General features: G+C 41.5%; 1 protein-coding gene across 2 annotated transcripts in view; it reads left to right on the top strand.

Annotated features, from left to right (window-relative positions):
• The first annotated feature begins 548 nt into the window (after positions 1–548).
• The window catches only part of NFATC2 (nuclear factor of activated T cells 2), a 168,007-nt gene continuing 143,116 nt past the window's right edge, over positions 549–25,439 (top strand). The window contains exon 1 of one of the 2 annotated variants that reach the window (XM_073580614.1): positions 549–973. In XM_073580614.1, the coding sequence (XP_073436715.1) occupies positions 907–973 (67 nt within the window). In that variant the 5' untranslated portion in view covers positions 549–906. The remainder of the gene's footprint in view (positions 974–25,439) is intronic. The other variant, XM_073580615.1, reaches the window with a different exon arrangement.

Below are 25,439 nucleotides of genomic sequence, written 5' to 3'. Positions count from 1 at the left end.
GTTGTCGGAAACTTATTGGTCCTTTGCACTATTTAAAATTTCACATCAAATAAAGAAAATGCATACGGGGATTTTCCGAGGGGATTAATCCTCCACTTCTACTTGTGCTTTTTTCTAAGATTCGTACATATAGGATAAGTGTGAGATCCACTTATAACTGTCTCAGTATTTGTATCCTCAGGGGAAAAAGTACCAGTCAGCCGCTGACAGCCCAGCGATTGTTAGTTAACCCCTCTTACGGCGAGATTACAGGTGATGTAATGGCACTGCGCAGCCTACCAAGGCTAATGGCCCTGAACAGAAGCTGTGCTGTGCAGGCAGTTTTTATTAGCATGAGTACACACAACATTTTTTCTCTCCTTCTCTCTCTTTTTTTTTACAAATATATTACTGGGTAGTTTTCCTCCTCTCGCCCTCATAGCTGAGCTCTCAACAATTAAGTGCTTGTGCTGCTATACTGAGAGCGCCTCAGATTGCTGGCTTGGCCCAGGGCTGGGAGACGTCATGGATTCCACACTGTGAAGTTTGCAGGAAAGCCCTCAGTTTAGAAGATGGAGCACATCCAAATGTTCCCATAGCAATGGGATAAACAGGAGGAAACAGTGAGGGAATCCCTTTATTCAAACACTATAAACACTCAGAGCGGGGAAGGAAGTAGCCTTTCCCTCTCTAGTAACCTAGATCATAGACAACTGCTCTCACTTCATGTCAAGCTCTCATCCTTGTTGGTTCCTCTCCTCCGGGTTCCTAAACTGAAGAGGGTCTCCCTCCCCCTTCCCCATTTTTTTTCCTCTCTCTTTTGACAAGCCGCATTGGTTTATTATGAACTACGGAGGATTCATCTTCATTTAAATATAATTTTATTTTTCATTTTATTTTTTTTATTAAGTATTTTTCTGTATCCAAATGCAGAGAGAAGCAGCCTGCAGACTGGCACAGTACCATCACTACATAATGCGCTCTATGGATCAAGGTAAGGCACAGCCGAAGATGGGGAGAGGCATACGACGGCACCGTGACACTAGGCGCAGGGTCCGTAGGGGTCACTTATTTGGGGATGTTATTTTAGTTAAGTATAAAAAGTTTTAGGCAATTATAGCAACGTCTATGTCTAGTAGTAGCGTCCTTATAGAAAGGCTTGTAGTGTCCATGAAGCAGAAATATTAATTTATTCTTATCTATATGCATAGCTGTCTTTTGTCTGTCTATCTATTTATCTACCTGTCTAGAGATAGAAAAAGAAAAGCTGCACTTTTCCATGCAACGACCCCAAAGGAATCACAAAATAAACCCTAAGATATGGGGGAAGCGTTCCACATTCAGATGATGAACATCAGTACCTAAATTGTAAAGTGCTGCTGAATATGTTGGCGCTATAGAAATAAAAAAATATCTATCTATCTAGAAATAGAAATATAAAAGAAGCACTTTTCTATGCAAAGACGAGTGCAAAGCCCCCAAAGTAATCACCAAAACAAACACCAAAAAATGGGGGAAGTATGTCAGATGATGAAATACAGATTGTAATCAGCCCATGCAACGTTTCATGCCGTTTTTTCACCATCAGACTTCGGAATACTGCGACCATTTTTTGGAGTTTTTATCTATCTATCTATCTATCTATCTCGTATGTATCTATCTATCATTCTATCTATCTATCTCTATATCTATCTCGTATGTATCTATCATTCTATCGCATCTATCTATCTATCTATCCCATATCTATCTATCTATCTATCTATCTATCTATCTATCTATCTATCTATCTATCTATCTATCTCATATCTATGTATCTATCATTCTATCTATCCCATATCTATCTATCTACGTATGTATATACTGTATATATAGTTTTTTCTTTTTTTAAACCTATATATGTGTAAAAATACGTATAACTCAATAACCTATACATGATGGGCACATTTTGCACACCTGCTATAACTTTGGTTATAAACTTAAGAACAGCACTTTTTTAACTAGCCCCTCGTTTTCCTAACGCCTGTACCTCTATATTGATAACCCACCGGCATGCACTGTCTCTATGACTTGAACAGACAGAAAACTATTAAAAAGCCACAATAAACAGCATAAATTATTAAAAAAGAATGATCCGTCAGGATGCCGGCTGGCCGTTGCGCTTCCTATACAATGTCAGGGTGTTACATAATAGTTTGGATAAGTCTAACCCAGTGACCCTGTAATGTATGGATCTGGATTAAACACATGCTGCCATGCACCGTTCAGATCCTCAGCCGGTCGTAAATTTTACAATTAGTTATGGAGTTTTGGATACAGGTTTTTGCTTAGAGTATGTGAAATATGAGGTACAGGTCTAGAATTTTATTTATAAAGTAATTTTTTGGTAACGTAACCCACATTTCTATATAAAGTGGCAATTCTTTTAGCATTTACATTAGGCAGCTACCTCTAAAAAAAAAAAAAAGTAGGTAAACGCCGGAGCCACCGGTGACGTCGGGCCTTGGAGGGGGACACAGTAAACTCACTTGTGTGATTCCTTGTGGCTGCTGGTCAGAAGTTACCGGATAATTATAAGAGATTTAGTGTACACAGCAACCCGTCTTGGTTTATGGTGTAAACCTACATCACACTGGAAGCTGGAAAGAATGTCCTTCACCATAATTAGGTCACCATCAGGCAGATGGGAGAGGGGATTCCGCTTGAGGGAAAAACACCTATTATTAATAGTCTAGGGCTCCGGCTATTGGGGCCAATGTGGCTGCCAGGATTCTCCCACTCGCTTTCTGAAGGAGGTCCAACTTTATCTGGAAGATATGACTACAAGCCTAGGAGTTACCCCGCCGAGGAGATCCCCGGCACCTCGCCGACCCATTTCCATGAGCTGGTCCCTGTGGGACAAGCAGCGTGACTCATTTTCCTGTCTCAATACACAACGGAGGACGCTGTGCATCTTATTTTACGGTCATTTTTTTTGCATTTGATCATAAATTTCACAGGGAACATTTTAAAGAGACATTTCCTCAAAGCGTTTACCAAAACATTAATTGTCATAACACAAAGAACTTAAAAAGAAACAAAGACGATTATATAGTGATCACCAATCTCTCTCCACTTTAATGCTACAAAGTGCAAAATACCCAGGGACAATGTCACACAATGATACCCAATGCACTATTCCACAGTTGGTGGTGGTAGTGGCCCCCTTACCTCTTGGACCCCTGTGTGACTGCCCAGGTTGTACCAATGGTACCACCACTACCAATGGTACCACCACTTTTAAAGGGTATTTCAGCTGTAAGCATTCATCAATTATCCACTGGATGACGAATGCTAAGCCAATTGGCTCCCCCAACAAAGCACTCACAGTGACATAACTTTTGGATAATTTTGGCCCATTTTCGTCTGCCTTGCTATTGAAACTCCAGCCCCTTGTGGCTACAGGTATCAGGGGAATGGAGTCCACCATAATGGAGAGTATAGTGGTTCCAATGTCGGATTGCCACTCATCTACTAAATAGGTGTTAAATGCTTCCGTTTGGAACACCCCTTTAATTCTGGGCACATGATACTATAATATTATTATTTATTATGCTTTTCTTATATGATGCCATTATATCACTCACAATCTACATTCCCTATCAGTATGTCTTTGGAGTGTGGGAGGAAACCCACGCAAACACAGGGAGAACATACAAACTCCTTCCAGATGTTGTTCTTGGTGGGAATTGAGCCCAGGACCCCAGCGCTGCAAGGCTGCACTGCTAACCACTGAGCCAACGTGCTGCCTCACATATAATAAGTCTTCACATTTCTATGCTTTCTTGCTTCTCTTTATAATGCCTGGATGTATACAATATATATTCATATTCTTCGGTGCCTTCCTGGGAAATGGCTTCTACTCTCTCTTATAGTAAATTTCCTCCCAGCATCTCTTTAAAACCCTACACAATTAGAATTTCCCCAACTGCAATGGTTAAAAAAGTAGCAGTCGGAAATTACGGTGGGTGTACTAGCACATGGTTCCCTTGGATTGATTATTATGACCTATCATGTGGCAGGAATAGACATTAAAGCCACAGTCACATGTTCAGTATTAGGTCAGTATTTTACCTTAGCATGTGTAATTTAAAACCAGGAGGGGAACAATCAGAGGAAAAGTATAATAGAAACACGTCACCACTTCTGGATTTATCACCCACTCCTGGTTTTGGCTTACAAATTCTAAGGTAAAAAACTCACCAAATACTGAACGTGTGACTGTGGCCTTATAGTCATAGTTATACCTTTCACATTGGCTAAAAGAGAATAGATTGATACTTTATTGTTTTAGATATTTTCAGACAATGAAGTTTAGTATTTTTATATAGTTTTACACGTTTTTTGTAGTTTTTTATATAGTATTTTTTGTTTTAAAATTTAAAGAAAATACAATATGGTCAGTTTCAGAAATGGCATTCTCAATACTCTGCGCTCGAATAATGGATTTTTATGAACGCCAATGTTTTAAAAACCTGTTCCCCATGTAACGCTTCAATCAGCAGTGTATCCAGACAAGATATCCCGTGAACAATTTTCCACCCCACCATAAATTTCCATGATTTTTAATTTTTTTTTTAAGAAGACCACCCCTCTAGAACCACACTTTTCAATATATTCAATGTATTATTAAAGGGGTGGTCTGAAGGCAAAGAAATTTTCATTCTAAATCCCTGTCTATAGAGTAGCAAATCCAAAGATCTCTGAGGCACCATAGAGATCTCTAAAAAATCCAATCTTTTTACCAAAATATTTCAAACATCCCAGCAGTCGCTGTATTTTAGGCTTGAGAAAGGCCATTTGGCTAAAACATTGCTCCATTTTTATCTCTTCACTCCTGTGATGTTTTAAATATTTTAGAATAAAGATTGGATTTATAAAGATCTGTATGGTGCCTCTGATACTTTTGGTTTTGTTGCTGTTTTATGACCTGATGGGAAGCCCTGCTGAGTAGCACATATGGTACTCATCGACGGGGCATGGGAATTCTATACTGGACTGAGTCCCTGCCTATATAGTGCCATAATGTAAACTATTTTCTAATATACTTGCATTAAAAACTCCCTATCCTTCTAACAACTTTTCCATTTTTTTCCCTACTTCCATTTTGTTGACACTTTGTTTGAGAATGCCTCTTGCATGCTGGAATACTCAAATGAAGCGTCATCAGGGGTAGAGGCTGTGGTCACTGCCACAGCCCCCCCTCCCTGAACTGAAGAGTCATCACCAGTGACCTCCATTTCAGGAACTGGCCAAGTACCTGCACACTGTGCACAATGACAGCACGCTCTCTTTTGTAGGCTCAGATCAGCAGTAATGAGTCGGTAACAGAGCGGCGTCAGACTACCCGGTATTCAGAGACCAGCGTCGCCCCTGCAAGTAACTTCACTGGTTTCTGCACATTGAGAGACTGGGAGTTCTGTGGAAACTGTTTGGGTAAGAATACAAGGACAGAACAATGGAAAGGACACCATTGTAGGCATTTACTACAGGCCGCCTGTGCAAGCTGAAGATATGGATGAACTCTTTATGCATCAAATGGCCAAGTTCTCCAAAAAATATGACATAGTTGTCATGGGAGATTTCAACTATCCAGACATTTGTTGGGAATCTCTCTCAGGCAAAACTAACAGGTCAAGGAAATTCTTATCCTCTCTTGCTGACAACTTTATCTTCCAAAAGGTAGGGGAGAAAACAAGGGGAACTGCTACCTTGGATCTAATCCTTATAAACAGGGAGGAAATGGTTGAGGAGGTAAAAGTGGCTGGAACCCTAGGAGGTAGCGACCATGCTATTTTAGAATTTTGGATAACTAGAGGCGGAAGACCTGTGAAGACTCAGACGTCAAGGTTAGATTTCAGAAAGGCAGATTTTAAGGGATTCAGAAAGAGAATTGGAGGGATCCAATGGCTGGATATCCTTAAAGACAAAAATGTCCAGGAAGGATGGGAAATCTTGAAAAATGAAATTCTCAAAGCACAGTTGTTAACAATTCCGAAAAGAGGGAAGAATAGGAAGCATTTAAGGAAACCAGGATGGGTGAACACAGAACTTAAGCACATGCTAAAAAGGAAGAAAAAAATGTTTATAAAATGGAAAGAGGGAGGCATATCTAAAGAAGAATATAATGCTGTCTGCAGAATCTGCAGGGCACAAATCAGATTATCTAAAGCTGAAAATGAATTGAGGCTTGCAAGAGATGTCAAAAGCAATAATAAAGGATTTTGGGGATATGTCAAAAGTAAAAGAAAAGTCAAAGATGCTATAGGATTTTTACAGGATGAAAATGATGAAATGGTAAGACAGGATGTTGAGAAGGCTGAACTTTTAAATTCCTATTTTGCATCTGTTTTCTCTCAGAAAGGAAATGTAACACCAACTGTTATTCACTGTCCTATTAAGGGAATAGAAGAATCCAGGATATCTATAAACAGAAAGATAGTGAGGAAACACTTAGCTAACCTAAATGAATTCAAGTCTCCAGGTCCAGATGAATTACACCCCAGAGTACTGAAGGAGATAGCAGAAGAAATTTCTGAACCACTCTCCATAATCTTTGAAAATTCTTGGAGAACAGGAGAAGTGCCAGAAGACTGGAGAAGAGCAAATGTTGTTCCTATCTTCAAAAAGGGGAAGAAGGTGGACCCAGGCAACTATAGGCCGGTGAGTCTGACTTCTATACCAGGAAAGATCTTTGAACAAATTATTAAACAACATTTAAGTCAATACCTGGATAAGAATGAAGTGATCAAACAGAGTCAGCATGGGTTTGTAACTAATAAGTCATGTCAGACTAACTTAATTTCCTTCTATGACGGTATCACTGATTGGGTGGATCAAGGAAATGCTGTAGATATAGTATATCTTGACTTCAGCAAAGCATTTGACAAAGTCTCTCATACAATCCTTATTGAAAAAATGACTAAGTATGGAATGGACAAGGCAACTGTTAGGTGGATTCATAGCTGGCTTAGTGATCGGACCCAAAGAGTGGTCGTAAATGGCTGCACATCCAGTTGGAAGAATGTCTCAAGTGGGGTACCACAGGGCTCTGTCCTGGGCCCTGTATTGTTCAACATCTTTATCAACGATTTAGATGAAGGAATTGAGGGTAAACTGATTAAATTTGCTGATGACACAAAGCTAGGAGGGATAGCTAATACTAGAGAAGAGAGAGAGAGGATTCAAAAAGATTTAAATAAACTGGAGAAGTGGGCAGTAACTAACAGAATGGTTTTTAACAGGGAGAAATGCAAAGTACTACATCTGGGCAATAAAAATGAAAAAAGCATATATAGAATGGGAGGAATAGGGCTAAGTGACAGCACATGTGAAAAAGACTTGGGTATACTAATAGATCACAGACTGAATATGAGTCAACAGTGTGATGCAGCTGCAAAAAAGGCAAATGCAGTTCTAGGATGTATTAACAGAAGCATACAGTCTAGATCACGTGAAGTCATTATTTCCCTCTACTCCTCTTTGGTCAGACCTCATCTGGAATATTGTGTCCAGTTTTGGGCACCACATTTTAAAAAAGACATCAACAAACTGGAGCAAGTTCAGAAAAGAGCGACCAGAATGGTGACCGGTCTGCAAACCCTGTCTTATGAGGAAAGGTTGCAGGATTTGGGAATGTTTAGTTTGCAAAAGAGAAGACTGAGAGGAGACTTAATTGCTGTCTACAAATATCTAAAGGGCTGTCACATTGTAGAAGGATCAACTTTATTCTCATTTGCACAAGGAAAGACTAGAAGCAATGGGATGAAACTGAATGGGAGGAGACACAGATTAGATATTAGAAAAAACTTTTTGACAGTTAGAGTGATCAATGAGTGGAACAGGCTGCCACGAGAAGTGGTGAGTTCTCCTTCAATGGAAGTCTTCAAACAGAGGCTGGACAGACATCTGACTGGGATGATTTAGCGAATCCTGCTTTGAGCAGGGGGTTGGACCAGATGGCCCAGGAGGTCCCTTCCAACTCTACGATTCTATGATTCTATGAGTATTTTGATAATTAGCTCTGCTCCCGACTCGTTACTGCTGTTCTGAGCCGGCGAGAGAGTGCACTGTCACTGTGCACATCGCGCCAGCACTAGTCCAGCACCTGAAATGAGCATCACTGATGACACTTCATTTCAGGGAAGGGATAGAGACTACTGTAGTGACCGCAGCCTCTTCTCCCTGATGACGTTTCGTTTGAGTATCCCAGCATGCACTGTGATTCTCAAAAGAAGAATCATCAAAAAGCAAGTGAGGATAAAAAATAGAAAAGCAGTTAGGAAAGGATAGGGATTTTTTAAGCAAGTATATTAGAAACTAGTTTAGATTTTGGCACCAAATACCGTAGATATTGATTTAGAATGAAAATTACTTTGTGCTTTCGACCGTCCCTTTAAATCTGTGCTATTATACCAACAGATCGCTTAGTAAACAATTAAATGAAATGTGCATTTCACAGCCTGAGCTATCATTTACACCTTTGGCCCGTTCATTCAGAACTAACAGCAGTAATTCTATACCAAAGGTCACATCAGGTCATACTATACACATAGTGGGTACGAGCCATTCCGCACACCACAAGCTGCTCATACCTGGCGCTGGGAACGTATTTTGATGAGAGCAGTATACATGGCACATCACCAGTTCTTCTGCTAATGTCGTCCAGAAAATATTGAATTTGCCATATGTCATTGACAGGTTACTAGTGTCTTTGGGAAGTGAGAGACAATTTCCTTGTAGAAAATTTTGCTAAATTCTATACTGTACTCAGCACTGAATGAATTTTCAGCCTCCATGAGAAATTGTTATGGGGCACAGCTAAATTTATTAATCAAGTGCCTTCCTATATAGTTAGATTCTATGTATAACCTGGAAGCAAAATCTGGACTCTTGCAAGGTTATCGGTCATTCACGAGAAAATCCACAGACCCAAATCACCAGAGAGTGGCTGGTATCAGTGGTAGACCCATGACATCCAGACTCATGGAAGAAGCTAAGATTAAGGCCGGAGTCACACTAGCGATTAAATCGGACGAATGCAATGCGATAAATCGCATTGCATTCGTCCCAATGTTATTCTATGGCGCAGCTCCCATCATCCGATTTTTTTCTGAGCGTTTCCTCGGACCGGGACAATCGCAGTATGCTGCGATTGTCACCGATTTTCGGATCGGACTCGCCAATGCAAGTCTATGGGGGCAGCACTGGAGTCCTAGGTTCGAATCCCACCAAGGACAACATATGCAAGGAGTTTGCATGTTTTCCCTGTGTTTGCGTGGGTTTCCTCCGGGTACTCCGGTTTCCTCCCACATTCCAAAAGACATACTGATAAGGAATTTAGATTGTGAGCCCCATCGGGGACAGTGATGATAATGTGTGCAAACTGTAAAGCGCTGTGGAATATGTTAGTGCCATATAAAGATTATCATTATTGTCCACTTCCAGTGTACACAACTTACAAATATATTTGAATTTTAAGGGGACTAATAATCTTCATATATTAATGTTGGCTCCTGGAAACTCCAACTCCAAGACACAAGACACAGCAGTGTCCGTACTTCATCAATACTGGCTGACTAGCTAATTTCAATTGCCCTTTTTTCTGCTCATGCAGTCAGCCAGCCCCCTTCTCTGCTCATGCAGATAGTCAGCCAGCCCTCTTCTCTGCTCATGCAGTCAGCCCCCTTATTTGCTCATGCAGTCAGCCAGCCCCTTCTCTGTTCATGCAGTCAGTCATCCCCCTTCTCTGCTCATCCTGTCAGTCAGACCCCTTCTCTGCTCATACAGTAAGCCAGCCCCCTTCTCTGCTCATACAGTAAGCCAGCCCTCTTCTCTGCTCATACAGTCAGCCAACCCCCTTCTCTGCTCATACCATCCGCCAACCCTCTTCTCTGCTCATACAGTCCGCCAACCCCCTTCTCTGCTCATACAGTCAGCCAACCCCCTTCTCTGCTTATGCAGTCAGCCAACCCCCTTCTATGCTCATGCAGTCAGCCACACCCTTCACTGCTCATGTATGTAGTTAGCCAGTCAACCCCTTTCTCTGCTCATACAATCAGACAGACTCCTTCTCTGCTGATGCAGTCAACCAACCAACCAACCAACCAACCAACCCCTTTCTCTGCTCATGCAGTCAGTCAGCCACCTTCTCTGCTCATACAGTCAGCCAACCCTCTTCTCTGCTCCTTCTGTCAGCCAGCCCCCTTCTCTGCTCATACAGTCAGTCAACCCTCTACTCTGCTCCTGCTGTCAGTCTGCCACCTTCTCTACTCATACAGTCAGCCAACCCTCTTTCCTGCTCCTGCTGTCAGCCAGCCACCTTCTCTGTTCATACAGTCAGCCAACCCCCTTCTATGCTCATGCAGTAAGCCAGCCCCCTTCACACACACCACTGATTTGTCAAGTTTTTTTTCTAAGCTGATTTGTCACAAAACCTGAGGAGTTTCCTGATGCCAACAAAGTGAATTAGAATCCTGACATCTTATGCATACATTACTTATTTTTGACTTGCAGATTTAGAGCAGACTTAGGCTATGTGCACATGCTGCGGATTGGTCTGCGGATTTGTATCTGCAGAACCGCAGGTAAAACCGCAGGTAAAATGACCTGTGGTTTTACCTGCGGATTGGCCTGCGGTTTTCCCCTGCGGTTTATCACCTCTACAATGGAGGAGATGGTAAACCGCAGCAGAATCCGCAGAAAAGAAGTGACATGTCAATTCTTTCTGCGGATTGGAAACCGCAGCTTTTCCGCAGTTAAAAATCCACAGCATGTGCACAGCAGAATGTAAATCCCATAGACTTACATGCTACTGTACACTGTCTGCAGAACTGTTGCAGATCCGCAGCGGATCCGCAGAAAAAACCACAGCGTGTGCACATAGCCTTAATTCTGCAGTATGTCAGATCAGTGTTTTGCTGCAGATTTCACTCTTACTAATGAGTGTGGAAAAACGCATGTAAACAACATGGCAAAAACGCACCTATTTTATGCTGTGTTTTTTCTGCCAACAGATCCAGAAATGGTGCAGAAGTTTCTGCACCAATTACTTAAATGTGCATAATAATATTATTATTAGTAGTATTATGGGAGACATCCATGTGTGTGGGTGCAGACTATACATTGATTTATCCCTGCTACTGTGAATGAGTATAAGGAGTTTGATTTCCAGCACACATTCCTCAGCAATTAATAAAAAATGATATCCCATAAGTCTGATAACCTCGTATGGTGATGACCTCACTGGACCCCAGAGCAGTCACTTTCAGCAGCGGTCATTTTCAGCAGTCTTATCCATAGTTGTAGGGCAATGCAGAATAGGATTTATTTAATTTTTTTTACATATGCAAAATTATCTTTTATGCTAAAATATTCCCATGTTAAACTCTTGAAGAACCCCTTTAAGAAATTCATGGTAATATTTGCTGTGGTAATCCTTGCTGCATTAGCATGACACACTCCAGCACAATATTATTATTATTTATTTATTTATATAGCGCCATTGATTTCATGGTGCTGTACTTAAGAAGGGGTTACATACAAATTACAGATATCACTTACAGTAAACAAACTTACAATGACAGACTGATAGAGGGGAGATGACCCTGCCCTTGCGGGCTTACATATTTTATGGGATAGTGGGGAAGGAGACAGTAGGTCGGGGGTTGCAGTAGCTCCAGTAGTGGTGAGGAGGCAGCGGGGTCATTACAGGTTGTAAGCTTTCTTGAAGAGATGGGTTTTCATTTTCCGTCTGAAGGATCTAAATGTGGTGAATAACCGGACGTGTTGGGGCACAGAATTCCAGAGGATGGGAGATATTCGGGAGAAGTATTAGAGGCGATTGGGTGAGGAGCGAATAAGCATGGAGGAAATAAGGATGTCTTGGGAGGACAGGAGATTACGTGAGGGAAGATATTGAGAGATTAGTTCGGAAATATAAGGAGGAGAAAGTTTATGGATGGCTTTGAAGGTCAGTGTTAGTAGTTTAAACTGGATACGCTGTGAAATTGGGAGCCAGTGAAGGGATTTGCAAAGAGGGGAAACAGGAGTGTAGTGAGGAGAGAGATTAATTAGTCCCGCAGCATAGTTAAGGACGGACTGGAGGGGGGCGAGAGTGTTAGAAGGTAGGCCACAGAGGAGGATGTTGCAGTAGTCGAGGTGGGAGATGATTAGGGCATGCACAAGCATTTTGGTAGAGTGAGGGTTGAGGAAAGGATGGATTCAGGAAATATTTTTGAGCTGGAGGTGACAGAAGGTGGTGAGAGCTGGGATGTGCGGTTTGAAGGACAATGCAGAGTCAAGGGTTACACTGAGGCAGTGGATTACCAGGACAGGGGAAAGTGTGGAATCATTTATTGTGATAGATCAGGTAGGGAAGGTATGCTAGATGGAGGAAAGATCATTAGTTCAGATTTGTCCACATTGAGTTTGAGGAAGCAAGAGTAGAAGAAGGAGGATATGGCTGATAGACACTCTGGGATTCTGTGGAGCAGAGAGGTGACATCTGGGCCAGAGAGGTAGATCTAAGTGTCATCCGCATATAGATGGTACTGGAAGCCATAGGACCTTATGAGTTGTCCCAGGACAAGGGTATAGATTGAGAAGAGAAGGGGTCCTAGGACAGAGCCTTGAGGGACACCAACAGAGAGGGAATGAGATGAAGAGGTAGTATGGGAGTAGGAAACGCTAAATGTGCGGTTGGTAAGGTATGAGGAGATGCAGGATAGGGCAAGGTCTTTGACACCAAAGGAAGAGAGGATCTGTAGTAGGAGGCAGTGATCAACTGTGTCGAAGGCAGAGGACAGGTCTAGAAGTAGGATTATAGAGAATTGTCTGTTAGTTTTGGCTGTAAGTAAGTAGTTCGTAAGTTTGGTCAGGGCAGTCTCAGTAGAATGGTGGGGACGGAAGCCATTGTAGGTTGTCGAAAAGCGAGTTAGATGCGAGGTGAGATGAAAGTTCAGCATGGACGTGCTGCTCAAAGAGTTTGGAAGCAAATGGGAGCAAAGATATGGGGCGATAATAGCTGGACATAGCTCTCGGGTCAAGGGATGGCTTTTTGAGGATAGGTGTGATTGTGGCATGTTTGAAAGCAGAGAGGAAGGTACCAGAAGTTAGTGATAGATTGAATAGATGGGTTAGGGATGGGATTAGTGTAGTGGTGAGGTTGGGGAGGAGGGATGGGATGGGGTCAACTGCACAAGTGTTGAAATGTGATTTGGAGAGAAGATGTGCAAGCTCTCCTTCAGTGATTTTGGAGAGGAAAGTTATGGGGTCATGGCATTGGTCTGGCATACAAAGGGGTTGTGGTGGTTGGACAACAAAGACTTGCCTTGTTTGGTCTATCTTATTTTTGAAGTGCATGGCCAAGTCCTCGGCAGAGATTAGGATAGTCGGAGGGGGCAGTGGTGGGCAGAGGAGGGAGTTAAAAGTGTTGAACAACTGTTTGGGGTTGTGGGATAAGGAAGATACAAGGGATGTAAAGTAGTCCTGTTTAGCAGAGGTGATAGCTGATTTGAATGCGAGTGTAGCTTGTTTGAATTAAGTGAAGTCGTCTTGCGAGTGCGTTTTCTTCCAACGCCGCTCAGCAACTATGGATAGTTGATGAAGTTTTTTAGTGATGTTATTGTGCCAGGGTTGTCTATTGATTTGTTGTACTCTGCTATGCATGACAGGGGCGACTGAGTCGATGGCTGATGCAAGAGTGGCATTGTAGAAACTAGTGGCAGTGTCTGTGTCATCGTAGGAGGATATGGATGCCAGTGGTAGAATAGAGTCAAAGAGCGTGTGGATGTTTAGATGTGCGGGTTTCTGCGGGGGTGCGCATGTTGCTGGACATGGGTGACAGGTGTGGAGGAGAGGGATCAGAGAGAGAATAGATGGTGGTCAGATAGAGGGAGAGGGGAGGTTGTGAAGTTAGATAAGGAGCAGAAACGGGTGAAGACCAGGTCTAATGTATGTCCGTCTATGTGGGTGGCTGAGGAGAACCACTGAGTAAGTCCAAAAGATGAAGTAAGGGACAAGAGTTTGGAGGCTGCAGACTGGTGGGTGTCAATAGGGATGTTGAAGTCATATATAGGCCATCTCCCTCCACAGCCGGCTTCATACACACACACAATAGAGGTCACATGATGATGTCACTGACCACACAAATGATGTCATACCTCCGTAATCAGTGCACATGATTGCCTATGTTCTGTGCGCTGCCTAGTTGAAATATAAGTCGACATTGATGAGGTTAACGTTATCGGAGGGTCTTACACTTGTTTGATGGCCCTCCATGTGACTAAAGAGAGAAGCAGGAAGGAGACGGGAGTACAAGCTGTCACTGGTGAAAAATCACTACTGCTTGCAAGACTTTCAAGTCCATTATTCTTCACCTCCCTCAGCCCTTTGAATGCAGAGATAAACCTCCCCACAATCACAATCGCTTTTATCGAGGTGACCTTCTCTCATCCTCTTTGCTTGTAGCATTGTATATTTTTTTCCATACAAAAATTTCTAAAAAGAACTTAAAACAGCTGTAAAAACAACAAAAAAAGCAATATTTAAGCCAGGAACGGGATCGTAATGCTGATGTGTTACTGACAAGGGGGGACTCCGAGAAACAGTGACATTTTCCACTTCCAGGCCCTGAAATATGGATTTTATATCATTTAGATACTGGAGTCTGTAAAGCAGCTGATACTTATTAGGAAAGAGATGAAGGCTGTAAATCAGGCAGACTCACTGATGGTCATTTGACATGACTAAAGACACATTTACTTGATATTAGCGAGTCATGTGTTTTAACTTAAGACTTGGATATTTTTAGCTGGTTCTTGGTGCCAGTAAAACAACAACATGCAAAGCCAAAGGGGTGCCAGAAAGCTCTTAATTCTAGACTTCTGAAAAAAATATTTTATATCTCTATTAAACAGAGCCAAGCCTTTCCCCATGAAACACCACTCTCCATTAAGAATTATGAAGACGTGAACTTTATTTTGTTATGCCAGCAAAGACTGGCAAAATATGTAGACTATGGCAGCCTTGGCACATTAGTACTGTTTGCATATCTATCTACAGCTCTGGAAAAAATGAAGAGACCACAGCAAAATCTTCAGTTTGTCTGATTTTTCTCTTTATAGGTGTATTTTTGAGTAAAATGTAAATTGCTCTTTTATTCTATAAACTTCTGACAACATGTCTTTGAATTTCCAAGCACTAAATTTTGTATGTATTTTCAGAAAATGAGAAATGATCAAAATAACAAAAAAATGCAGTGCTTGCAGGCCTCAAATAATGCTAAGAAAACAAGTTCATAATCATTTAGAAACAACAATACTAATGTTTTAACTCAGGAAGAGTTCAGAAATCAATATTTTGTGAAATAACCATGATTTGTAATCACAGCTCTCATGCGTCTTGTCATGCTTTCCACCAGTCTTTCACACTGCTTTTGGGTGACCTTATGCCACTCCTGGTACAAAAATTTAAGCAGTTCTTCTTTGTTTGATGTCTTAATTTGTCCAAGCTATAGGTAAAACAAGAGCGCAATAGGGTCTTATCCGGGTGACTTATAGGGTTTAATAAAGAAATATACTCACCCTTTTCAGGAGAGAGCAAAGCATGTAGGATTAGTTTGTCAGCCTGCTGCACATCCAACGGTCCGCCAGTGACCGACACATAAAACTCTTAGGAATAAAATCTTTGTATTTAAGTGCGCTGCCAGACAAATATTCAGATTCCAATCATGTAGATGAATTAATCTCTTTATTCCCAACGCGTTTCGAAGTCTATACTTCTTCCTCAGGGGATGACATATATGTCATTCCCTGAGGAAGAAGTATGGACTTCGAAACGCGTTGGGAATAAAGAGATTAATTCATCTACATGATTGGAATCTGAATATTTGTTTGATGTCTTGTGACTATCCATCATCCTCTTGATTACATTCCAGAGGTTTTCAATGGGGTTCAGGTCTGGAGATTGGGCTGGCTATGACAGGGATTTGATGTGGTGGTCCTTCATCCACACATTGATTGACCTAGCTGTGTGGCATGGTGCATTGTCCTGCTGGAAAAACCAGTCCTCAAAGTTGGGGAACATTGCCTGAGCAGAAGGAATAAACTGTTTTTCCAGGATAACCTTGTATGTGGCTTGATTCATACGTCCTTCACAAAGATTAACCTGCCCAATTCCGGCCTTGCTGAAGCATCCCCAGATCATCACCGATCCTTCATCAAATTTCCCAGTGGGTGCAAGACAATGTGGCTTGTACGCCTCTCCAGGTCTTCGTCTAACCATTAGACGACCAGGTGTTGGGCGAAGCTGAATATTAGACTCATCAGAGAAAATTACCTTACTCCAGTCCTCTATGGTCCAATCCTTATGGTCTTTGACAAACTTCAGCCTGGCTCTCCTTTGCTTATCATTGATGAAAGGCTTTTTTCTATCTTTATATGACTTGAGCCCTGCCTCTAGGAGCCTGTTACGAACTGTTCTTGCCGTGCACTTCACCCCAGCTGCCATTTGCCATTCCTTTTGTAGGTCACTTGATGTCATCCTGCAGTTGCTGAGTGACATTCGAATAAGATGACGGTCATCCCGGTCAGTGGAGAGTCATTTTCAACCTCTGCCGGTCTGTAGCTTTGTTGTCCCCAATGTCTGCTGCTTGACCTAATTGTAATGGACTGCCGTCTTAGAAATTTTAAGGATGCAGGCAGCATGACGCTGACTGTATCCCTCTGCTAGTAAAGCCAGAATTGAGCCCTTCTTTTCCTCACTCAAGACTTTTCTTTTCAACTCCTTTGGCATGGTTAAAAGTTATTTTTTCATTCCTATTACTTTTGGCATATTACTAGCGCTTGTTTTGCCATCTAGCTTGTCCTATTGCAAGAGGATTGTGAACACCACAGCAGGGTTTTTTATACTTTCCTTCGCTAAATAAGATTTGGTTCAGGTGATCACCTAATCAGAAGCACATTAAGTAGAATGAGGTGTACTCTGGTTGGAATTCGACTGACACTGGAATGGAATGGCTGTCAGACATGTAGAGAAGCTGATTTTTATAAAACTATGCAGTGGTCTCTTAATTTTTGCCAGAGCTTTTTGTTTTTCCATTTTTGTGACTAGTATAACATGGAGTTCCCATCTATGTATGTCCCCTAAAATGATACTTTATTAGTTAAAAACCACAAATGTGGTAAACACACTAAAGAAAACACCAGTGAAAAAAATGAAAAAAGTGTTCAAACAGAGACCACACACTAAGGTGACACCTAGGAATCCCTGATATATACCTGAGCTTAAGTCTGCCTGGCCGCGGAGGTTGGCACCTTAGGGGGGAACGTTATGGCGCCCCCGCTCAACGATGGCTATCCGTAGGGGCCCTGATGTACCCTGCAGCCACTAGTGGTCCCCTCTACCCGATAATCAAGGGGACCCCTATTTCTAGACAGAGATCAATCTGCTCTATAGAGGGCCCTGTGTCCCAAAGAAAGAGGTTAAAAATAGAACACACATGGCTTAAGGTGGTTTAACTGGATACTGAATTGCAGTGGCCCACAACAGATATCAACAGTGAGACATCATGGGACACAAGATATCGCAGTATCAGGCCTCCTGATGAGCCTACTGAGGCGAAACAAGTTGAGGCGTTAACCAATTGATGGCAGGTGGCGATTAACACAGATGAGTATCGCTGTGGCAGTTATGTGTTTATCTTCTTAATGGGATTTACTATTGATATCTGATCTCTGTGATACTAGTAATCAAAGCTGCTAGTATACTGATAATTCTCTCTCTCTGCATGAAGAGATCTTGTGCACGTGAGACCGAGGCATCACTGAATCTACTTTAAGTGTCCAGTTTTGAATCCCATTATTTGGTGCATGATGTCTCACTGTTGATATCTGTTGTGGGCCACTGCAATTCAGTATATCACCTTAGTGTGGTCTCTGTTTGAACACTTTTTTCATTTTTTTCACTGGTGTTTTCTTTAGTGTGTTTACCACATTTGTGGTTTTTAACTAATAAAGTATCATTTTAGGGGACATACATAGATGGGATTACGTTAGACCCTTCTATTATTATATTTGAGATTGTATAACATGGAGTTCACCTTATCAAAAAGAGCCTGTACATTCTTTATTCAGTAAAATTTTATAGGCACACATAGCCCTGCTTTCTCTTGTACATTAAGATGGCACAGATAATACTGCTTTCTCGTGTTTTATTGTAAATTACAGTAAGTTGGTACAGATAGTATTGCTTTCTTATGTATTATTGTATATTACGTTGGCACAGTTAGTACTACTTTCTCAAGTTCTATTGTAAATTAAGTTGGCAGAAATAGTATTGCTTTCTCGTGTCTTATTGTTAATTAAGCTGGCACAGATAGTGCTGCTTTCTCGCCTCTTATTGTACAATATGATTGAACATGATCTGTGCCAGAATACTGTATGTTAGTCATGTTCGACTGGAATAAAAGATGAATGATTTATCCATAATACTGAACGAACTTTCCATTTTTTTGTCATGGTAGCTGCTCTGAGTCTATTCAAAGTAGGATTTTTTAATTTTTACTTTTTCGTCTTAAGGGTAGCAGAAGCTACTGCATACCTAGAGTATAAGTCAAGTGACTAGTCAGTAAGGAAAAAACATTAAGATTTTGGAGTGGATTGATTTTAAGATAAAGAACAAAAAACATATTCCCAAATAATTGTTGATAACATTTTGAGGGACACTAGACTATCTTTAAAAGGTTGTCCAGTCTTGAGATACAAGACTGCAGTTACTGTATGTGAGGATTCTCCGGTGCCAGCTACTTGTTACATGTGAACACAAGCTGACTAGACGTTCCAGGCCTCTCTCAATGCAAGTGTATTGAGCGAGGTTGGACATGTCTAGTCATAATGTGGCCGGAAGTATGCATATCGCATAGACTTGTAGCCTGAGGCTGAACAACCCTTTTAATCCATACGTAAGGAGGCAAGCGCAGCACCCCTATTGGATTTTCTACCAGAAGCGAGTAGTTGTGTGCTAGGAAAAAAGCCAATTTGGCTGCTTGGCTTTGCTAGATATCACAGTGGAGGTCCTAGATGCGCAACCCACACCTTCTAGTCAAATTGTAACAAAGACTTTGGCAATGGCAGCTATGTACTGTCACTTCTGTCAGACGTGGAGGTGTCCTGTCCACTTACAGCTCCAATCTACAATTCAGGCTGCAAAGTGCTTAAGTAAAGAAGAGATGAAAAATTTATTAGGAAGTCATGTAGCACTTCACCTCTTCCAACCACAGAACATACATTAGACACTTTGCAGACCTTTTCTGAAAGCATTTCACTAATAAGCTTGATTTTGGCTCTTGGACGTGCATGGTTTAATGAGCATATCTGACAGGCTACACAGCAGAGAACGGCTGGCCGTTGAGAAAGGCAGTTCAGGAGACCTAATGGACGGATGATCAAGCATTTACTGAGGGTTTTGAGGCTAAATGAGACACTTCAATGGATATAAAGATGCGTCCATGCATTATATATTGCCATTCACTATTTAGACTTTTATATTGGTTTGCCATAAAATCTGGCGCTTTGTGTTTCTTGCAATCAAAATATCGTCTGTTAACTATTGATTACGCACAATGTCCAACATCTCCAAAACTATTATTTAAAGAGTAACTACTATTTTAATTTTATTTTTTAATTTTTATTAAATCAATAGTACATGTGAAAATAACAAACTTTGTAATTTATCTTAACAGAAAAATCTGCTTCTTTCTCCTCCAGGACTGAGCATCTAGTCTTAAAATTCTCATTTCACAGGTAAAATCTATCTTGAGTGAATAAAGATTTTCCAATTACTGAGACAGGAAATGACAGTTGGTGCTCATAAATTTCTAGGAGAATTTGCACTTTTATGTCTGCATTTTTCTAGCTCCTCCCCTACATAGAATTTTACAAGCACCAACTATCATCTCCTATTACAGTAATGGGAAAATCTGTCTCCACTGAACACAGATTTTACCCTTAACATGAGAGTAAGTGATCAGTCCAGGAGGAGAAAGAAGCAAATGTATCTGATAATATATATTAAAAAAGTTGCCTATTTTCACTATTGATTTATGAAACAAGGATAAAAACAATGGTTCTTTTTCAGATGTCACGCATAAGAGAGTCACAAGCCTTTTGTGAATAGTTGTACATGTTTCCACGTCCTCTAAGAACTCAAAATGTTTGTATGAAGGCTTCCTATATGGCAGCTGTGCTGTCAGATACTTAGCCCCAGAGTGATCAACTACCGAGTCCCGGATGAGACACAAAGTGGGGAAGTTGATATGCACAATTACATATTCTCATATACTATTACCCATGTGATCATAAGTTAAATGACAAGTGTATAAACATTATTAAATATATTTTTCATCATTTTATTGTGTACTTTCTGCTAGTGTATTCACACATATCCCCTCTCCCATCGTGATCCTGATTCATGAAAAGTTTTTATGATGTAAAACAATTTGAAAAGTCACAATGTGAGATCTGAGACTGGAGTAAAATTTGTGGCGAGGGACACGGACGACACCTCTTAATGAATCGGGCACCTCTGATTCCACCACACCCCTTTCATCAAGACTGGCAGAAACAGTGCCGGTGTTGAGGAAATGGGACCTGTGTTGTACAAAGTCATATTGATATATCCAGTAGACTGTGGCAGAAAAAACATGGAACCACCCGGCTCTGCTGGAAAAGATGACAGATTATAGGTATGGTCACTTTATTGAAGCTACGCGTTTCAGCACTAAAGTATTTTCATGAGGCCTTAAAAATAATAGGGGACAGACACATATATATGTCCTTACCTTATGATTTATGAATGCACTTATTCTTCCTATGAGCCACATATTTTCCAGCAGCGCCCGGTGGTTCCTTCTTTATCTTCTACGCTCTTTTGCACTTACTACAGTTTCCATTGTGCATAACCGGCACATAGAGGAGCATCAGTTGGTCCAAACTTTGCAAGTGATCCCTGTTTTAAGCACACATCGATAAGGTGAGCAGCTCCACTTAGGGAAGAGTTAGACGGCTGTAAAACTTGGACAAGGATCGTAACGCAATGCTCGGACTGGCTGCCGGTTCTTCCAACCCAAGTGTGACATCATGTATTTCTATGCAGCTGTTATGCTTGGGTTGGGAGAGTGGACGGCCAGTCTGAGCATTGAGTTGCAGTCCTTCGCCGAGTTCTACGGCCATCTGACTCTTCCCTTAAAAGTCATGATTCCATATGGTGGCACTCAGGGTCTTCAGGGTGCTTTGTCCTTAATAATGTTGGCCATGCACCTTCAATAGTTGAACACTCTTTAAATGGCAGGGATTCCGCCTGGGCCCTCAATACACCTGAATGTTTGGTTCGGCCCAGCGTTCATGTGTTCCCAGTGGGCAGTAGGAATGGGGAGTAAACTGCTGCCAGACATCTCTGGCAGCTGCTTATTGTCTTTATGAACAAATTTATTGAAATCTATATTCCCAGTTCCCTCTTTCTCCCATTATCTGGGACAAGTGAGAAGAAGCCTGGTCCTGTTGACATCGCCAGGTTCGGGCAACTTTTCTCTAATTCGAGACCTTTAGTATAATCTTTTTCTCACTTGCTTTTTTAGATTCTAGCTACTATGTAAATAACCTCTACATTTATTGACATACTGCTGAGCCTGTGCTTACATAACAGCTAATGTGAAAAAAGCAGAAATGCTGTGCAAAGCATGGGGAAGAAAAAGACAACACATTTATGTGACAGGAGGAGGATTTCAGGCTACCTTATGCTGGCCATATACATGAGATAACTTTTGGAAACTGTTTGGTAGACGGCTATCTCTCCCAAATCCCCCATACACATGAGCCCTCTGCTCAGCTGGGCGTTCCTGTTTTCAATGGAGGGAAGGATAAAGCTGCTGTCAGACTCTTCTGGAGGTGGCTTAACTTCCCTGCTGAAAAAAAGGATCTGCTGAAATTTCTTCAAGAGACTCAAAGGCCACATCCACACGTTCAATATTTGGTCAGTTTTTTACCTCAGTATTTGTAAGACAAAACCAGGAGAGGAACAATCAGAGGAAAAGAATAATAGAAACACATCACCACTTCTGTATTTTTCACCCACTCCTGGTTTTGGCTTACAGATACTGAGGTAAAATACTGACCAGATACTGATTGTGTGAACCTGGCTTAAGAGTTGGAGTCTAAATCCCCCCATATATGCAGTACTATATGGGTAAGTTCACATGCACATCTGAGAAAAAACAGTCCAATTATTCTGATAAGACTTTGACCAGAGTGATATTAGTTTTCCTCAGCCGTGGAGAGAAAAAAAGCCATTTTTTTAAAATCGGGTCGCACTGTGATGTCATCCAAGTACGGTCTGATTTTTTTTCACAGACCCATAGACTTGCATTGCCAATTTTGATCCAACCCTCATATCAAAACCGAACATGTCTCTGATTTTTTCCACGAATCATTTAGTCAAAGAAAAAAAATAAGACATGTGCACAGCCCCATAGAATATCATACGTAAAAGTTCTCTCTGTGAAAACCACAGATAACACAAGTACGAGCCCTATAGCTGTCTGCTGAATGATGCTTCTCATCTCATACACAGGAGCGCTTGTTTGGCTGAATGGTCCTGTGTTCTCAATGAGAAAGCTGCCGACAGACATCTCTGGCAGCGGCTTATCTCCGGGAGAACAAAGATCAGCAGTCTGAAAACAGACATGCCTGATCGCCATTTCCTCTGAGCATCAGTTGGCCGGCACCACCAAAACACATTATACCATCAGGCGTCAGCCAAACCCGTCAATATCGGCCGACATTAGTCTAATGTGTAAGGGGCGGGGGGCTGAAAGGCCCCAATACACATCAGATGGATGGCCGTCCAATCCAAATCCTTTAGACTCAAACTGATAATGTAGCTAAGCTGTGGTCTCGAGAAGAACATTACTGTGGCCAAAAATGTCATCAGATCTTGATTGGCTACTGAGGTACTAACTGCTTTAGGGAAAGGAATATGGACGTGAAATATGTGTGTTATCCTAGTTGGGAATGTAGGAGATGTAAAGAAAGTGCACCTATACACACACTACAACACGATTATATCAGGAATTGTTCTAACAGTTCACTACGAGCAAATATTTACAGAGCCGGTTGGGTTACGTCAATGCTTTGTGCCGCTGTGGTCATCCGGTGGGGAACTCTGCTGAGGTCACTTTCAGAAGGGCAGACTTAGCACATTCTCTAACGCCTCCCCCTTACATAATTATACAATGCCCAATTCAGCAGATTTCCCAGATATATGATGTATATGCGATGAACCAATTGGTAGTTATCAGCAGATTAGACAACTGCTATGGAATTCTCTGTCCATTGCCAAGAACCTATGAGTGAGTCATTTCATTCTCAAGATTTCATTTTCCTTTGCGTCCAATGAAATGAATTATTGTGCCCAGCTAAAATAGAGCTTGCGTTTTTCACTGACGGCTACACTACTTTTCCAGCCCATGTTGTGGGTTTGGGGTGAAACACTGAGCTTATTCAATGCTAAACCAAACATGGAAGATGAAAGAAGCATTTTAAATACCAGGCTGGTGCTGTTTTTGGAGGGGTTTAAAGCCCTCATAGAAACCATTACCACAGTCATCACTGCAGCAGGCACCAAAAGAGCCATTTTGCTTAATTTAGGGTATGAGGCAGGTATAAATATTACGGGTGAATTCATTAGCAACTTGATCTATCCATGTTGCCATTCGGACCTACGTATGAAATGTATTTTCCTGAAGTTATTGGAAATACATGATTTTTTTTTTATAAGGTCTATGATTTTTGTAGGTCTCGAGCCAGGTTGAATATTAAAAAGGGAAAAAAAAGTATTTTTACAGATATAGCCAAAAGTTTGGGGCCTCACCCTGGTGTTAAGGTAGTTTCACACATGAAGTCATGAAGTTTTGGAAAAACACCCCAGGTCTTAATTGCAGGACCAAAATGAGAACTGGATCCAGCAAGAAGAATAAATAAGGCCTTCCTTTATATTTACCATTACTTTTGGCTAAAAAATGGATCTAAAACTGCAGTGGGGCTATAAAGGCAATGGGCACTTTTGACTTATAAAAATGATTTTTACATGTTAAAGGGAATCTGTCACCACAATTGACCTATCTAAACTATTAATATGGGCACACAGGTTATAGACTGCTGAAAACAGTACTCCCTGTCTGTCTCATATCAGATGCGTTGTTGTTGAGAAATCATCTTTTATCACTTTAGATAAATGACCCCTTCCAGGCACTGGGCAGGATGTTGTCTGGAAGATAACTCTGCCTCCAAAGCTTGTTTTTCATGAAAGGGGGAGTTAGCAGTGTGAGACAAGTAACTAATACACAGAACAGGAGAAATTAAATTTGTCTCCTAAAAAACACATTTTTGTTTCTCTGAGCTCTGCTGTATTGGAACAATATTGCAAACCTGTCTACACATCACACTGGTAACCATTACACATCACACTGGTAACTCCCCCTTCTATTTAAAACAAGCTCTAGAGGCAGAGTTATCTACCAGGCAGCATCCTCAAGAGAGTTTAGAAGAGGACATTCATATAAAGTCATAAAAGATGATTTCTCAGCAACAGCACAGCTGATGAGATACACAGGGATCACTCTTTTCAGCATTCTATAACCTGTATGCCCATATTAATAGCTCACAGAGGTCACATGTGGTGACAGATTCTTTTGAACTGTTACCATTACTTCATAAAATTAATTCATAAAATTGCACTAAGGCCAGGGTCACACTTGCGAGAAACTCGCACGAGTCTCGCGTCTCAATAACCGGCACTGTCGCCGGTACTCGGACCGGAGCGCTCAGCTGCATAGAAATACCTGCAGCCGCTCACTCCGGTCCCAAGTGCCGGTGGCTGTGCCGGGTATTGAGACGTGAGACTCGTGCGAGTTTCTCGCAAATGTGACCCCGGCCTAAGTTTCAGTCTACAATCTTCATTTCTTCATTCAGATCCCATACAGTTTACAGTCTGATCCAAGTCTCATTTTTTCCCTCTTCTGGGAGTGTCCCTCTCAGTACTATAGGCTGAATGTTAAGCTTTGTGTGTATCCAGAGTTCTGTTGCATTTACTTCCTTGCACAGCTCTAGAACAACACATATTTCCTCTATATGTTCTTTCCTCCTGGTCCATAGTCTGTTTTCTCTGCTTTCGGTAAAGCTTTAGATACTTTTCCCCCCTCACTCCTCAGTCAGTAAACCCCTCCACCTCCCTCCTGCTGTCCCTAAGGGCTCGTGCACACGACCAGATTTTCAGGCTAAGTGTGGTATGTAAAAAATCGGACTTCATTCGGTCCAATGTTATTAAAGGGAATCTGTCACCCCTTTTTTGAGATATCATAATGATATTCA

This window comes from Dendrobates tinctorius, unplaced genomic scaffold (genome assembly GCF_039654945.1).
Source record: "Dendrobates tinctorius isolate UK_male_01 unplaced genomic scaffold, ASM3965494v1 ptg000065l, whole genome shotgun sequence".
Classification (NCBI taxonomy): Eukaryota; Metazoa; Chordata; class Amphibia; order Anura; family Dendrobatidae; genus Dendrobates; species Dendrobates tinctorius.
Note: the sequence above shows the minus strand (reverse complement) of the source record. Positions and strands in the feature narration are given on the sequence as shown.